The following is an 18,527-nucleotide window of genomic DNA, read 5'->3' on the forward strand; positions in this document are numbered from 1 at the left end:
ATCTGATTAACTAAATTTCCTTGGCTGACCATTATGTCTATGGTCCTCAATGTTGCCCATTTCTTTGTGCTTCTTCAAAAGAGCTTGAACAGCACATATTGAAGCCCCACTCCACTTTGAAATCTTTTCCTGGGAGAGACCTTGCTGATGCAGTATAACTACCTTGCGTCTTGTTGCTGTGCTCAGTCTTGCCATTATGTATGGCCTGTGACATGAAACTGTCTTTCAAATCCCTCACCTTTGTAGCAGAGTTTGGCTGTTCCTCACCTACTTTTAAGCCTCCTATACAGCTGTTTCTGTTTCAGTTAATTACTGTTTTTCAACCTACACATGAAAATGATGATCATTATCACATGTTTGGTATGAATGGTTAATCATAAATCTGACAATAATCCTACAAAATTCCTGACTTTGTGCATGTGTACCTAGAAGAATTGCTGCTGTTTTGAAGGCAAAAGGTGTTTTCACCAAATAATGATTTGATTTAGACTTCTCCTCTGTTCATTCACTTTGCATTTTGTTAATTGATAAAAATAAACTAATAACACATCTAATTTTGAAAGCATTCTTAATTTGCAGCATTTTTTTCCACACCTGCCTAAAACTTTTTCACAGTACATTATATATATATATATATATATATATATATATATATATATATTAGGGGTGAGCGGGTTCGGATTTCTGAAATCCGAGCCCCCCCAATCCGAGTCCGATCCGAGTCAGGCTCGACTTTTCCAGCCTGACTCGGATCTGAAATCGAGGCAAAACGTCATCATCCCGCCTTCCGAGTCTCGCGGGTTTTGGATCCTATATAAGGTACCCGCGTCGGCGCCATTTTCTCACTCGGCTGTGGACAGTGAAGAGGGAGGGTGGGAGTTAGGGCTGTGTAGTGTAGTGTAGTGTAGTGCTGCTGTTGTCCACTACTTCAAAGTCAATAGGGGCTGGCTGTGTTGTGCTGTGCTGCTGTTGTTAATAGGGGCTGTGTCCACTACTTCAAAGTCCATAGGGGCTGGCTGGACTGTGTTGTGCAGTCAGTTCTTCATAGGGGCTGTGTCCACTCCAAAGTCCTGGGCAGTGTCCCAGTCCTAAAGGGGTGCTGTAGTGTTGTCCAGGGGGTGCTCTGTCCATCAGGGGTGCTCCCCCCAAGTGCCAAAAAAATATATATTTTTTCTGTGTTTGTGAATTGTGTGCGCAGTAGCCGCACATGCATCAACAAAGTAGTGCCAAGCGTGCGCCTGTGTCATAAGTAAAGGGCCGGCAGGCTTGACCGTTAAGGGTGCTGTAACCCCCGAAAGTACTCTCCAGTCCAAACCAAAAAAAAAATTATTTTCTGTGTTTGTGAATTGTGTGCGCAGTAGCCGCACGTGCATCAACAAAGTAGTGCCAAGCGTGCGCCTGTGTCATAAGTAAAGGGCCGGCTGGCTTGACCGTTAAAGGGTGCTGTAACCCCCAAAGTACACTCCAGTCCAAACCAAAAAAAAAATTATTTTCTGTGTTTGTGAATTGTGTACGCAGTAGCCGCACGTGCATCAACAAAGTAGTGCCAAGCGTGCGCCTGTGTCATAAGTAAAGGGCCGGCTGGCTTGACCGTTAAGGGTGCTGTAACCCCCAAAGTACACTCCAGTCCAAACCAAAAAAAAAATAATTTTCTGTGTTTGTGAATTGTGTGCGCAGTAGCCGCACGTGCATCAACAAAGTAGTGCCAAGCATGCGCCTGTGTCATAAGTAAAGGGCCGGCTGGCTTGACCGTTAAAGGGTGCTGTAACCCCCAAAGTACACTCCAGTCCAAACCAAAAAAAAAATAATTTTCTGTGTTTGTGAATTGTGTGCGCAGTAGCCGCACGTGCATCAACAAAGTAGTGCCAAGCATGTGCCTGTGTCATAAGTAAAGGGCCGGCTGGCTTGACCGTTAAAGGGTGCTGTAACCCCCAAAGTACACTCCAGTCCAAACCAAAAAAAAAATTATTTTCTGTGTTTGTGAATTGTGTGCGCAGTAGCCGCACGTGCATCCTCAAAGCAGCAGCGACAAGCGTGCATCTGTCTGTTAAAGGGTGTTGTAACTCTCAAAGTGCTCCAAAAAATATATATATTTTTTTAATGTGTTTGTGACTTGTGTGCGATGTAGCCGCACTTGCATCCTCAAAGCAGCAGCAACAAGCATGCGTCTGTCTGTAAAAAGGGTGGTGACACCCTCAAAGTGTGCTACACAAACAATTCAAATATTGTTCTTTTTTTTTCTGTCTTTGTGAAATGTGTGGGCTGTAGCCGCACCTGCATCCTTAAAGCAGCAGCGACAAGCGTGCGTCTGTCTGTTAAAGGGTGGTGACACCCTCAAAGTGTGCTACACAAACAATTAAAATATTGTTCTTTTTTTTTCGGTCTTTGTGAAATGTGTGGGCTGTAGCCGCAACTGCATCCTTAAAGCAGCAGCGACAAGCGTGCATCTGTCTTTTAAAGGGTGGTGTAACTCTCAAAGTACTCCAAAAAATAAAAAACTATTATTTTAATGTGTTTGTGACTTGTGTGCGATGTAGCCGCACTTGCATCCTCAAAGCAGCAGCGACAAGCGTGCGTCTGTCTGTTAAAGGGTGGTGACACCCTCAAAGTGTGCTACACAAACAATAAAAATATTCTTCTTCTTTTTTCTGTCTTTGTGAATTGTGTGGGCTGTAGCCGCACTTGCATCCTCAAAGCAGCAGCGACAAGCGTGCGTCTGTCTGTTAAAGGGTGGTGTAACCCTCAAAGTGCGCTCCACAAACAATAAAAATATTCTTTTTTTTTTTCTGTCTTTGTGAATTGTGTGGGCTGTAGCCGCACTTGCATCCTCAAAGCAGCAGCGACAAGCGTGCGTCTGTCTGTTAAAGGATTACATCGGTGACAGCATCCAAGTAGGCATGTCAGACAGTCCGTACCTGTACTGGCAGGAAAAAGAAGCAATTTGGAGGTCCCTGTACAAACTGGCTCTATTTTACCTGAGTTGCCCCCCTCCAGTGTGTACTCCGAAAGAGTGTTTAGTGCAGCCGGGAACCTTGTCAGCGAAAGGCGTAGGAGGTTGCTTCCACAAAATGTGGAGAAGATGATGTTCATAAAATGAATTATCAACTCTTCCAGGGAGACCAGCCTCCAGAACGTACAGAGGGACCTGTGGTTCCAGCAGGGATGAATTAATACTCTGTGAGGATGAGGATGTACACACTGAAGACGGTTAGGAATCAGTGGATGAGGAGGATGAGGATGACATCTTGCCTCCGTAGAGCCAGTTTGTGCAGGTACAGATTAATTGCCAGCTTGTTTTGTAGGGGCCCAAACGAACCAATCATTTCAGCCACAGTTGTGTGGCAGACCCTGGCGCTGAAATGATTGGTTTGTTAAAGTGTGCATGTCCTGTTTATACAACATAAGGGTGGGTGGGAGGGCCCAAGGACAATTCCATCTTGCACCTCTTTTTTTTCTTTGCATTATGTACAGTTTGGGGCCTAGTTTTTCAAACTGCCATCCTGTCTGCCACTGCAGTTTCATGCCTAGATGGGTCACGTGTTTGTGCCGCCCACTCGTGTCGCTTAGCATAGTCATCCAGCTACCTCGGTGCAACCTTTTGGACATAAAAACACTATTGTGAGGTGTGAGGTGTTCAGAATAGACTGGAAATGAGTGGAAATTAAGGTTATTGAGGTTAATAATAGCATAGGAGCAGAAAAACCTACAAATTCTGTGATTTTAGCTGTTTTTATGCTTTTTTTCAAAAATATACAGATCCAAAACACAAAACCCAGAACCCAAAACACGGAAGGGTGGTTTTGGCAAAACCAATCCAGATCCAAAACACGAAGAAAGATCCAGATCCAAAACCAAAACACAAAACACATAAAGTGGCCGGTGCACACCCCTAATATATATATATATATATATATATATATATATATATAACATGTATATGCACAATCATAATGTGAGTTTTTCTACATATTTACTTTTTAATTTCACTATTTGTCACAGGTTTCACAGGCATATTAATCATGTAATGATTTAACAATATTTATAACTTAATTTATGAATTTTATGAATACTTCAATATTTATTATGCAATGATCTATATTTTGAAAATTGGATAACGTTTTAGTACTTTCTGTGAGACTTACCGAGTGATTGTTAATAACTTAATCAATCCTGTTTGCTGAAATGACTATATATATTCATCTCCCAATTATTATCATCAAGCAGCCAACAGCTAATCCCCTCCTTCCCCCCTCCCAACACATAATGCTTATTCTACCCTTTATAGTCCTGGAATAAACATAATCCCAACTTCATTCATCTTTTTGTGTTCATATTTAAGCAATCATTGGAAGCTCTGGTTATATATAGTATTACTCATCATAAAACATTTCAGCCTATACTGAAACTTTATAATCTACAGTGAATTACATTTAGAAAAAGTTTAGATATTTGACATAACTAGTAAACTTTAATTAAGCTAATTTCTTTTAGGTATGTCTCAGAATAGCCAATTTGCAGTCAAATGACATTTAGATTAAAAAATAATAATATAATACTTATAATTTACCTGGCATGTATGGAGGATGGTTCAGAGTACCGTTCCTACAACCAATGACTGATCCATGTACAAAATTTGCAGGCTCATTCATATCCTAGAATGAGAAACGTATAATTTTTTGTAAAGCAATCACAGCAGTAGTATTGCATAATAGGGGTTTATATTAAAAGGCAATGCTCATTAACTTTTTAAATGATAAATAGATAAAGAAAAATAAAACCTTAAATTCAATGTACATACCACATGTTAAGAAAATAAACATATAAATCTAGCTATATGTTGCAAATATTTTAAATGCAAATGGCTTACGGTAAAATCTGCAGGTACTGCATGAAGGACCAATTTGGTTTTATCAGCTGTCAATATTTTGTGATTTGGCTCTGCTTGTCTGACACTATTTTAAATATTTTCAGAGGAAAAACAGTAATTTCAAAAAGGAATATGAAAATCTGAGTGTAGAACATTTAGGTTTGTTTCTCTGCCAACTATCCCATAAAACACAGTACTAAAGTACTAAAATTGAACAAAAATTTGAATCCGGACCTGAATATTTATTACCAAATACTATTCTGCTACTTGAGCAAATTGAAACCTCTTTAGCCAAAAACATACTAAGAAACGTTACTTTAAACATCATGTTAATTATTGGAGTTTATTATAAATATTTTGATCATTAGAATCCTTGGTACTTATAAAATGCACCTGCATTTCCACCCTTTTTTCTGCTTTAAAACTACAGATCACAGTAATGTAGCACCTATTATTATTATGTTTGAGGTAGGATGTGCAGCTCAGCAACCCCCCTTTTTTCCTCTGTGTATGTGTGCATTTAAGTTACCTTCTTTTGGACTGGCACTCCTTCTACCTGCCCCAGGTGATTTTAATTGGTATGGTCCTTTACATTGCAGTACACACATTTAATGGGCTATATTATAGGTAAGTCCTAGATACATTTATTTAATGTGTCAGTATTAGGGATGTTAGGGATCCATCTTATGAAGTTCACCATGACGTGATAAACATCTTTGGCAAAAAATTTACTAAGAAACCTTACTTAAAAAACATGTTAATTGTTGGAGTTTATTATAAATATGTTGATCATTAGAATTCTTAGTGCTTATAGTATGCACCTGTATCTCCCCCTTTTTTTCTGCTTCAAATGTAAACAATCAAATTATTTTACATAACTGATGTTTAAAAGATGCTCAGAAAAATATTAGTTTTATGTACAGTAGGCATAAATAACACTTTTTTCTATCTAGGAGGACTACTGTAATAGCAACACTTACAATCCATAAGCCATCAAACCGAATAAAATTTTCTCTAAATTCTTTCACTTCTTGCTTCCACCATTCCACTGTCTGATTCTTAAAAAAATCTGGAAATGCTGTATGAGCTCTGAATCTCTAAAAACAAATAGACACATATACATCATTTTGTAAAAATATTTCTTCAAGTAATTGAGCATCTTAAGATGGAGAGATGCAAACTTGCAAACTGAATTCATGAATTTAATTTAAGATTTTATAATAAAGATTTGTCCCTTTTTTAGATATCTTATACTGGCAATAAACTGCAGCCTACCAGCAGTAAGGGACAGAGAAAGTGACAACTGCCCGATCGTTGGATCACCGCCATACATTATGCAATGTCCAATCACAGCCTGAAGTTGAATGATTAATGGTCGAGTGGAATGGACAGGTTTGAAAACCAAACTGAATGATCCAGATTGTTTTCCAGATATTATCAGACTGTAAACAATCATCATTCAGTAAACGATTATCACACAATGTATTTCTGGCTTAAGTGTCACTTTATCATGGGAATAATTTTGAGCAACAAGCAACTGTAGGTAAAAGTCCTATGTGACTCTTGAGTCAAAATCCTTTCCTAAAGGACTTCTAACATGGGCTGCTGTAATATTTGACATACTGTAGCAATCACAAGGAACTCTCATTATTTTCAATTGTTGTAGGGATATTTATTTATTATTTATTACCAGTTATTTATATAGCGCACACATATTCCGCAGCACTTTACAGAAAGAATATTCCGCCATTCACATCAGACCCTGCCCCAGTGGAGCTTACAATCTATATTCCCTACCACATGCACATACACACATACACACCAGGGTTACTTTCTGTTGGGAGCCAATTAACCTACCTGTATATTTTTGGAGTGTGGGAGGAAACCAGAGTACCCAGAGGAAACCCACGCAAGCACAGGGAGAATATACAAACTCCACACAGTTAGGGCCATAGTGGGAATAATACTCATGACCTCAGTGCTGCGAGGCAGTAATGCTAACCATTACACTGTCTGTGCTGCCCCATATGTAACATGTTTGCTCATTCCCAGACCAGGAATCATTTTACTGATCTCATTGCATACAGTTTGGATAACCCTGGCTCAGGAAACCTACCATTTAACTTAAAATGTGTGTATTGTGACCATTACTTCATGTTACTGTAACTGTGCGACAAAACATATAAAGTAATGACAGGTGTTAGTGCCAATTTTGGATTTCAAATGAGAGATGACTTTTGTTTGCATTATTTCTCACAATTGTTTTAAAATAAGTGATTCAGCAAATTTGTGATGGAGTTAATTAATGAAGAAATATATCACAAAAAGTGAATTCAATTATGATATATCTTCTATTTGGATGGACGGAATTTTTGAATGTATACACATGTTGCAAAGACCAGTGGTTTCCAACTTCAGACTTCAAGTACCACTAACAGGTAATGTATTGTGAATTTCCTTAGTCATGCAGAGGTGAATTAATCTATTTTGCTAGGTGAGTAATTATCCCACCTACTGCCACAGACTGAAATCCTCATAACATGTTGAGAAAAATTGAGTGTTGAGGTTGGGAATATCTGGTAAAGGCTCTTGGTGGAGTTTAATGCTGACTCATCAAAAATTATAAAATACTACATTAAATTGTTGCTTGAAAGGATATATAATGAATACAAAGATGCACTACTGTGCAGCAATTTAGATGACCAGTTTGGTATTTTTCTATCACGTTTTCCCCAAAATGCTTGTGCATTCAAAATGACCAGCAATCTCCATTGGGTTCGTTAATATATCATTTATCAAAATATTTTTGTACTCTTCAGTACTATTAATATATTCATACTGCTCAAATTTAAAACTTGTGTGCCCGATGTAGTGGGACATGTTTACATGTGTACTTACCTCAATCTGTGTGTCCCAATCAAGTGAGTTGTCAACAGTAACATTAGGTAAATCCGGCCAGACCTGACATAAGAAAATTATTATTGTAAAATAATATATAGACTACATTAAGAATATCACACTGCCCCACAGACGTGAGAAATATGTAATAATTACATTAATAAAACATCCTAAGTGTTCCATACATCATTTTCTGAACTGATTAACTTAAAGGTAGATATTTATTTTCATTGCTTACATTTTGTGTTGTAATATTGCATGTTGAAATAATTTCAAAATAAACTTTCATCTTTAAATATCAAAATTTAATAATATTTTTTTTTTAAATACTTAGTAGCAAAGCACATTTGAAAGTGTTTGCAAAAATACTTTGTGAAATGGTGTACTTACTGTTCGCTATTACTTTTGAACATTTTCTTTAATAATATTTAACAGAATCAACAGGAATTCTTGAGGATAGTTAAAGTGGTGGGTACTAATAAATTGTAGTGGAATTGCACAATTCTACAGTAAATTCTGATATTTTATATAAATGTTTATCTCAATTACACAAATGTACTATCTGCTTTTTACTCTGTATCACAGACTGTGGTTAGTCTGGTATGATTCGGTCAAGTATAGTGATCATCTATGTAGCCCCTGGTTTTATTCACATAACCTGCTATTCTACTTGTTCACATTTGATACTTGTATTTTTTATTTTTATGTGTAAATGTTTCAAAAGTTTTAGATTCAATAAGACGAACATGTATTAAAAAATTATCGTTTAACATATGGGTATGGAATTTTTAATAACAGTATACAATGAAGGACTTAGGTAGAGTTGAACATATGTATGTTTTTTGTTAGTAAAATATGACATTTCCGTTCAGCAGATATGCACAAAAAAGACTTACACTTACACGTCTGTATACTGTACATGTATGGTATCATCTTTATTTACAACTTCCTTAGCTTAAAGAGGCAGAAGCAGAGGCAATTTAAATGAGGAGGGGGCCTATTTGAACTCTCCATGCGGGCCCCCCTCTTATGTCAGTGCATGCATCAATGCGCATATCTTGGGATAAATAGCGCCAATTTTCCTCTGATTTATCTACTGTACAAGCGGTGCTGCCATAATTTTCCTGGAGATTTCTGTAGTGTCAGCAGACAGGTAGAAGTATTGCAAGGTGAGTGAACTGGGCCTTCCTGGAACTAGGGGCCTGTGTGTGTACACCCTGCACCCATTATAGATACACTCCTGGGTAAAATAGGGGATGGGAGGCATAGGCCCAGTACTGTCAGGGCATCTTTGTTCAGATGCAACCGAGGTACTGTAGAGCTAAACACATAGACATATGCAGCTGAGGCATATTTCTTCAGAGTGCTGAACCCCTGCTACAAAGTATGCACTAATGATGATGATTGGCAACTACTATTTCTCTGAGTGTGTTGGGACCCTCCCACTGTATACAAAAATCATTATTGTAGCTGCTATATAATATAAAGTTGCAGTCAGATAATTGCATTGCATAACTGATTTTTTGCATTTGTACCAAAACAGTTAAGTATGTTCATATTTTATTTTTAGGTGAAGGGAAATGCTTGTATTTATAAATTTGTATTATTATCAACAAATGCTTGTATTTATATATTTGTATTGCTATTTATGTCTGTATTTAAATATATTTACATAGAAATGCAATTTTTTTATTTAACTAGTCTCTCCAGATAGTATATAAGATATTTCATACAGTATTATATTGTGTATAAATTGGGTAATATGACTTTACTATACCAACACTGTCAAGCCACATCTCCATGCTGTTTATACTTCTGTTATAAACCAAGCCCAAATTCTATTGTTTTCTCCTGTCGTAAACTTGGAGCATATGTTGCTATTTCTGAGCTGGACGCATCTTGAGATATATCCAGCTGAGCAAAAATATGTAATTGCATCTTTTCTTCAGTTACATTGTACAACTGCACTTTTGGCATAAATATGTGACCAACTCTACATTATTTGCCATATATTTTTTAGATGCTGCTCATCACTTTTCAGATTGTACATACCTTTCCCCATACAATGTCACTATTATCATTCCATTTAATAAACACATCCTGATCTCTTCCTCTAGTAAATGCTGGATAAGGACTAGTCTCATTTCCTGCAATTGCAGGGTCCTAGAAAAATGTAAATACATAAATACATGTATAAATGAAACAGTGCCATAATTACTTTAAAGTATTGATTTTATACAGTAACATATTAAGCAATAGGAACACCATGCAGTGCTAACCACATATGAGCAGGTCATGTTATTACTGAGCTGTGCAACCTGCTTACCATTTGTTCACTGAGGATACAAGTGATGGTTTTGTGATACCCATTCTGTGTTGAACCAAGATCCTGCCATTGGACCCCAATCTCCTCTAGCTAGCAAGTAGAGCCGAGCTGAGGGCAGTGGTGTTATTGGGTCAATTTGGAAATACAAACGGTTTTCTTTTTTTCATATTAATTAATTCTAATTCATTTTTGTAATAATACCTATATTTTTTAATCAGACACATCCAGAATAATAGCACAATGAACTCAGAAATCAGAAAAGTCATGAGTCATGTGTTTTCATCTTGGAGATCATGTTGCCATTATATAAATGGTCACTGATGCTAACTAGATACAAACAGGGGTGGCCGCCAACACATCACATCAAATGACCTGTAACACTGATTAAACCTGGCATTGATAAACTCAATTCTTCCCCTGAGCTAGTCACTAACTGAAGCTTTGATAAGAGATAACAAAAGTTCTCTTAGTATCTCCTGGCATCATGCACATGCTCCTGGCATCATCCACATGCAAAACTACAGATGGGTCCCACTGCATTTGGACCCCTGCAACCAACAGAGCTAAAGAACTGAGCCAGATTTATATGGGTGTAACAGGATTAATATGAATGCTGAATGGGTGCCTGAATAGAGCAGCTAGTACAGTCCAACCCTGCATCCGCCTCCCACAGACCAAAGTTGTAAATTGGGGGTGGATATTTGGAAGGGACAGACAAACTTTGTTATGTGAAAACTATTATGGCTCAGCAAAAAAACATCATGATGATGTGGCTGTAAACCTGTAATATGCTGGAATTGCAGAACAAATAGGAAATATTAAACTAAATAAAAAAATATATACAAAACAGTTGGTCAAGGGATAGAAGTGCTTTACACTTGACCTGACTTGTAGCCAATGACTCATTACAACTTAAATTAATCAGTTAATTATAAAAAAAAATATTAATAATACAGCCATGGACTTTACCTGTACCCCCTGTTTTGAGATTGCAATGAAGGGGTGGAATTGAAGAGCCAGTTCATATATATATATTTAGCTGTGTTGACAATTACAAAAGTAACTGTCTCTTGCTGTGTATATACATGCAGACTGCCATGAAAATTAAAAAATTGATTGTGCTTGTCCTTTGTTCAAAAAATTGTCCATACTTATTTGTTACATTGTACTGACAAATATTTATTTAAATAACTAAAAACTAAATGTGAGATTACCTTATATCTTATGTAAAAAAAACAGTTTACTCTGGCTATTTTTATGTTGTTGAGAGTTTTGTTAAAATAACATTACTATAATTCTTAAATAATCTACAAATATTAGACAAATGTCATACCAGCATGATGATAACTCGCATTCCATCTAATCTGATGCTATCAAATATCTGAGGGAGTCTTGAAAAATTTTTGCCCAAAGTGAAGTCCATTTGTCTCTCCATATAATCAATGTCAGCATACTGTACATCCTAAGAGGAAAAAAATACATACTTAATGCACTGTGAAAAAGTTATTTAATTAATGTAAGACTTGTTTAAATGAAACAAACACATTTTACAGCATACAGTCAACTCTGAAAGTTTTGGCACCCTTCAGAAAAATTATCTAAAACCAGTATATTAAATTAAACACAGATGCAATGAGGGATATTCAGGCATAAACAAAGAGGTAAGCTGCATAGGATTTATTTTCCTACTATATTTTGGAACACAACAGGCATTTTAATTGTATGTTGACTATAAAAACAAACATACAGTAGTTCCTAAAATATTGGTACCTCCATTATTAGTTTTTTATGGTCATTTCTGTAATGGTGTGCATAACAGTAGTTAGGCACTTTCTGTAATGCTTTGGCTTTGAACGACAACCCCTTGTCTCTTGACCCTTCTCAACCTTTTGTCTAAGTAATTGTGTCAGTCTACACAGTCACCACCATACATAAAGTTACAATTCAAATTTAATTTCCCCCATTTAAATGGCCAAAGCATTAAACCATTTTTTTTCAGAAAATCCTTAGAAAACTGATGTATTAATTAAGTGACCTGCTGCAGTCCATCTATTTTCAATCGCTAATTCAGCTCTGTAAAAGTTTATGGGGACAACAATATGTGCAAATGTAACAAGCTCTGAAAAGCTTTGATTTTCTCAGCCTGTATCTTTATACCCAACGCCATCTTTGGATGGTGTATGAAATTGTTGCCTATAGGCAACAATTTTATGATCACCTTATTTTAAGGTTTCAAAGACATAAGCTCTAATTGGTGCCTATCTCCTTGCATGATATTTAATACATACCAAAGGTAAAAAAAATGAATACAACAATATGTGATGATAGGAAATTAAGTTTATTGAGGAAAAAAATACCGGGATTGATACATTTGCCCATATGACTGTTGATATCATCTCTTGCCAATGGAATTTATTAAACATTTGCTGTCACAAATATCTCCAGGACCCAAAAGTAATATAAAATAGTTTAATATTAATTTTTTTCTTACGGTTATTAGTCTTTAGTGACTAAAGTGTGTTCATGCATTCATGTTTTTATTTGCCTTGTACAAATATAGGTGAACGCCTACTCTCCTCTTTGGGATCTGAGTTATTATACCTATTTTTGCATAATTATGGGGTAAGCTCAAAATGCACCTGGGGGAAAGCATAAATGGGATGCAGTCACCATCCCAACAGGAGTCGGAATCGCAGTTCCAGAATCCTGACTGCCAGCAGTAAGTATTATTGTTAGGAGGAGGGTTAAGTTTAGGGTTAGACACCAGGGGGAGGGTTAGGGTTTTGATGTGGGGGGGAGGGTCAGGGTTAGACTGTGGGAGAGGAAGGTAAGGGTTATGCTGCAGAAAAGGTTGGTTAGGGGGAGGTGTAAGGGATAGGGTTAGTATACTTACCTACTTGCATCGGGATTCTGACTGCTGGGATACCTCTGTCGGTAATTTGACCACTGGCATCCCAACTGTACCCAACCCGTATAAATACATAATTATAAAGCACTCATTATAGAACCATTTATGTCATATATTACACTTGAGAGTATAGAGACATTGGATTGATCTTTATTAAATGTGTGTTTTGAATATTTTTCTCATATAGGAATTGTGACTGTCACCATGGGTTACAGCAATTCCTCAAAGTCACATGTCATGACTGTATGCATTTTGTTTTAACCTGAGTACTATGTGTAATAACTGGGCCATGACCATGATGTGGATTATTATAGTTTGAACAATAATAATGATCTAAGCAAATATATAATGACCTGCACATTCTACCATATGCCATATACACATAGTATACCTACCATGTGCCCACAGTATATTAAACCAGTCTTAGCCAATAATTATACAACTATGTAGCATATTGGACCCATGACTTACCACATCAAGGGGTCTCTCTCTCTTCGGGTACATTTATTTCGACCAAACTACAGTATCTTTCAGCCAATTTCTGACTACTGGCCTTGCCCTGTTTTACCCCATATTCCAAAATGGTCCTTCATTCGCTTGTGCCCACACAAAATATGCCATCCAAGTGCTCATACTGTATTATCCCAATGTACTGTATACAGCCATATGCCAGACATTCTCTAAAACTTTGTCCTACCTATCTGTCCTACACAGTGGTTAGGGACTACTTTTTTAACTGTGTTATTACAAGAGTTACACTTCAATAAAGAAATACAACTTTCTGATAAATCCTGGCATTATAGATTAATATACACAGGAAGTTCTGTCTCCTTAGCAGTTGCACTAAATAACAATAGTGGCTTAGCAACTGGGCTTGTAAATGCACACTTAGAGGAAAGGGGGAAGGGGGGTTTCTATCCTCAGAAAATTCCTTGGCTCCTTGTACTAGTGTGAGTTGAAAAGATGCTGTTATGAATCGCTAGGGGCATTTGTGGCTCCATCTTCAGCTCTTCCCATCATTTTTCCCATTTATATGTGAGTTGAGCCTGCAATTCCCTGTCTACCCAAGATAAAATATGTTGATATGGGTGACAGTGGTCTGTGATGAAGGTCAGTTCACATGATGAATAATTTAACCAGGTTGTGGCTTATTAACCAGGTAGAATGGGTTGCAGAACATCAATTATGCTTTAGGCATACAATTAATTTACCAGATTCAACAGATCCAGCCAGAAATGTGCGAGAGTAAATACAGGTGGTGTGCTGTATACTGAGGCACTTACCCATGTTAATACTAGAGATGAACAGTTCAGTTTTGTTGAAAACCAAACACACCCACATTTGGTGGTGCAGAGTCAAACTGAGGCATACCTTGGTTCTCCCACCCAAATTTGGGTCTCAAATCAAGGCAAAACACCATATCCTGGAAATGTTGGAACTTGCATGTATTGGATTGAATATAAATCCCTCACTGTCTACTGTACTTTCTAATTCCTATTCCTCCCTGAAGCAGCTCCGCCTTTGTAGGTGTATCTGTGCAGGCTTAGTTATGTATAAAAAAAATAGTATAAATGGTTAACTTAAAAAAATGTATGGGGTTCGCCCAAAATCAATAACCAGCCCTGGGTCTCTGAGCCTGATCTATTTTTGAAAAATGGGTGGAAAAAAACAGCATGGGGCTCCCCCTATTCTCCAATAACCAGCACCAGGCTGAATAATGGAGTTTATACTATAGCAGGGAGAAACACAGCATGGGGTAGGGGGACCCCATGCTGTGTTTCTCTCTGCTATATCATAAACTCCATTGTTGAGCCTGGTGCTGGTTATTGGAGAATAGGGGGAACCCCATGCTGTTTTTTTTTCCACCCATTTGGCAACTAGCCCCAACTGATCAGCCCAGGGCTGGAATTCCTAGGAAAGTTGAGACACCAAAAATAAAATAAGGTCCCCCCTCCCAGGAAGAAACCAGCCCAGGGCTATTCCCAGGTGGTGGTGGATGCAGGGTTATTAGTACAATAATATCTATTGTTCTTTAAAGGTGGTTTACATGTCCCAGCAAGCCTGCACCAGCATCATGCCACTTGTGGAACATCAAGTGTCAGCATGCCCGGACATTAAGGACCTGTTGGTGCTTGTAGTCCACCCGTAAATAAATTAAAATAAACCAACTCCACACACACACACTGCATGTTGTATCCAATTATAAAAAGAACACTTCCCCACACACTCTTTCACCACTTTATTACTTACAAAATGCAGTGATGCAGCATCCATGATTCTTTTCAAACAAACATACAAACAAACAAAAGGGTCCCATTGCAGAGTGACCAGTCACTTCATAGAAATTAATACGGTAGCGCTGATTGGCTGAGAGCAATGGAGCTGCCGCTCTCAGCCAATCAGCACTTACCCATTAATTTCTATGGAGTGCTGGTTATTGGAGATTAGGGGAAACCCCAAGTTTGCTCCCACCATTCCCATTTTAAAAATACCATCCCAGGCTCAGAGGTCCAGGGTTGGTTATGATTTGATGGGACCCAAAGCATTTTTTTTAAATATAACTATTTTGCTGCCACCAGCAGTATCTAAATTAGTGTATGTGGAGAAGTATGTTGGTAATATATTAGATTTTCTACTAGGATTTTCATTTTAGCTTTTATTTCTTGCTTGATGAAAACATTATATAGGGTCATATAGTTTATTTAAATTCCATCTGTCACTGCAGTGCCACTATGTTTCATAGGGAATGGATATGAAATGGCGATGACTGAATATTGGTTCATATCTTGAAGGTGCCGACTGGTGCAGTAAGTAGCCTAACCCTAACCCCACCTTTCCGCACCCTAAACCAAACCCTCCCCAAGGGGTGCCTAACCCTAACCCCTCCTCTCCGTAACCTAACTCTCCCTGGGGGTTGCCTAACCCTAAGCTGCCCCTGGGGTCCCTAAAAGTAACCTTCCCCCCATGGCTAACATCTTTCAGGGCCCAACCTATCTTCGATCGGGATGCCAGCTGTCGGGATTGTGGCATTGGGCTTAAGATAGGCATCGGGATTTTGTTGTCTATCTTTAGTCCCGTGTTGTGCTTCCGACATTGGATTCCGATGGCCTGCATTCCAGCTGCTGGAAAATTAGCTACATCCTGTTTCATAGATGTGCAATATTTTTTTAAACTGCCATATGTTTGTGCAACATTGGTAAAAGCAATATTGTGAGCTGTCAATATTGACTGGTAATGAAAGCAAATTATACTGTGGGAACATAAAAACAGGTCCAAATTTTTCAAACGATTTTAGCTGTTTTTATAGATTTTTAAAGAAACCCAGTTCCAAGCCAAAACATTTGATGGTGTTTTTTTTCAAAACCAAAACACGACAATTAAAACCAAATTCAGTACATGGGGACCTTCACACATCTGTACACGAGGATACAGCACAACTAGTGGTGGTAACACAGTGGCACAGGTATTGCTTACTCTCTAGGCACAGGAGAGACACACAGGGGAAAGCCCTTCCACAATGGAGGCGAGAGCTTGAATACACACAGTAAAGTCGCGCATGCACAGTAGCAAATCTAGCTTGGCCGGGTCGGAGGTCGCGTTGATGCAACTCCATTAGTACGGGGGCCTAGCTGTTTCAGAGAAAACAGCGCAGAGTGTTCTATTCCTAAACATTACATTGTTTAGTGTATTTGTACTACTATAAATGTCAGTAGTATGTGAGTATGATTAAGTGCATGGCATTAGCATATGGTGGTGTTTGTATTTGAATACAATTGTATTGGTATATTTTTTGCAGCATGTGGTTGGAAGTGTATTTATAAGTATAATTGATTTTAGTGCATGGGAGTAGAAGAGGGTGATGATGGTGTGGTTGGTGGTGGTGGTGTTGTGTTAGTATGTGGAAGTTTATAGTGTAAGGAAAGTATAACTAGTGTAGTTGGAAGTAGTATCTGGTGGGGTTGTTATTGTGTGTGATGTGCTCCACCATTCATAAAAATACAAGGCCAACTTCAGCACAATGCAAGATTCCTGCATAGCGTGGGAGGCAATGAAAAGAATGGGAGATTATAATGGGGTTGGAAATAATAGGCATGTGATGGGGCAAAGACAGTGGCAATTAGGCTGGCAATGAGCATGAGTGGGAATGGTTTGGCTTATACCTGTATATTATATTATGCTAAATGTTAAAATATATGCAGAAGCACATATTTGGAATTCCCTGTTAAAAATCCTGCGGTTAGCATCTATAACAAGTACTTCAGGCCTGGAAACCCGGTTGTGACTCCAAATGGCTATGTTTCTCTCTGCTTGGCTATTTCCCTCTTTTGTGTCACCACCACTACATGAGTAACTTATATTACAAATTGTTTTCATTTATTTTTTGGAGCTATTGCTGCATCTTGGTGCAAAACAATAATTGCGTAGCAATGGAGGACTGTAGCGACTTGTATCATGGTACCATGCACTGCCCACTAATGCTCAATGACACGATTCATGTTATCATGCATTGGTGGGTGGAGCATGATCAGTAATCAGTAAAAGTACCTAACCCAAACACAACTTCTGTACACCTTGATCTCAATAAAGTAACCATAAAATGAAATGAGGAGCGCCTAGAGTAATTTTCTGAATTCCTCTCACCAGATGTTTATGATACAGTTTTCATAAGAAGAAAATGTACATGTTCAAATGTTAGAGCATATGCACAGAATCCAGTGCAAAGGTATTACGTTACCCTTGCTATACATATCCAAAAAATATCCTGCCCTGGAAGGTTTACAACTCACACTGCCATGCAAACAAGAGCTACAGTATGCGTGCTTTTGTGGTGCTAGAAAAGACCATGCAAAAATGTTTTCATTCATTTTAGTTTAATCTAGTAGGTGAACTCTAGCTCTATTCCATGTAGTCTTGTCTATAATCGTACCTTTTGCCATGCACATATGGCATGTGAGAGCATATAAAATGTAATTATTTATTATTTTAATTGAATTTGTTAATCCTTTCTATCCATGATTCTGATATATGACTTACATATGGAATTTGTGCAGCCACCATGTCATGATACAGTTGTTCAATCTCGCTGTCATTATTGTAGCCATAGCGACATAACTGGAATCCAATGGACCAATAAGCTGGCATAACAGGACGTCCTATAAGCTGATATGAAAGTAGAAACAATTAAAATATGATAAGGTTTAAGTGGTGTCACTTTTGTGAATATTAGCAATCTTACTTTAGTATACTGTTGGACAACCTCCTCTGGTGTTGGACCCAGTACAACAAAAAAGTCTAAAATTCCACCAATTGTACGATATGTTAGAGCTGGGGTTGGCTGCAGTGTTATGTCTGAAATGGAACAGAACATCATTAAATACAAAGTTGGTGAATACTTAGTTGCAATATGACATTATATTTCCATATCTGACTGTCAGCAGTTCATTGTTATAGAGTACCAATGCTTGCATACAGTGGAAGTACACATTTTGATTCTGAATCAAAGTTTATGGAGTTGAATGATTTTTTGC

General features: G+C 37.8%; 1 protein-coding gene across 1 annotated transcript in view; it reads right to left on the reverse strand.

The window, feature by feature from the left end:
* The window catches only part of MGAM (maltase-glucoamylase), a 242,917-nt gene that overhangs the window by 26,364 nt on the left and 198,026 nt on the right, over positions 1–18,527 (reverse strand). Inside the window, exons 52-58 of the mRNA XM_088452310.1 lie at positions 18,236–18,348; positions 18,034–18,159; positions 11,425–11,553; positions 9,818–9,928; positions 7,766–7,828; positions 5,848–5,964; positions 4,568–4,652 (exon numbers count right to left, since the gene is read on the reverse strand). Coding sequence (XP_088308436.1) covers positions 4,568–4,652; positions 5,848–5,964; positions 7,766–7,828; positions 9,818–9,928; positions 11,425–11,553; positions 18,034–18,159; positions 18,236–18,348 — 744 coding nt within the window. The remainder of the gene's footprint in view (positions 1–4,567; positions 4,653–5,847; positions 5,965–7,765; positions 7,829–9,817; positions 9,929–11,424; positions 11,554–18,033; positions 18,160–18,235; positions 18,349–18,527) is intronic.

The sequence above is a fragment of the Taudactylus pleione genome, unplaced genomic scaffold (genome assembly GCF_031769625.1).
Source record: "Taudactylus pleione unplaced genomic scaffold, aTauple2 ptg000037l, whole genome shotgun sequence".
NCBI classification, from domain to species: Eukaryota; Metazoa; Chordata; class Amphibia; order Anura; family Myobatrachidae; genus Taudactylus; species Taudactylus pleione.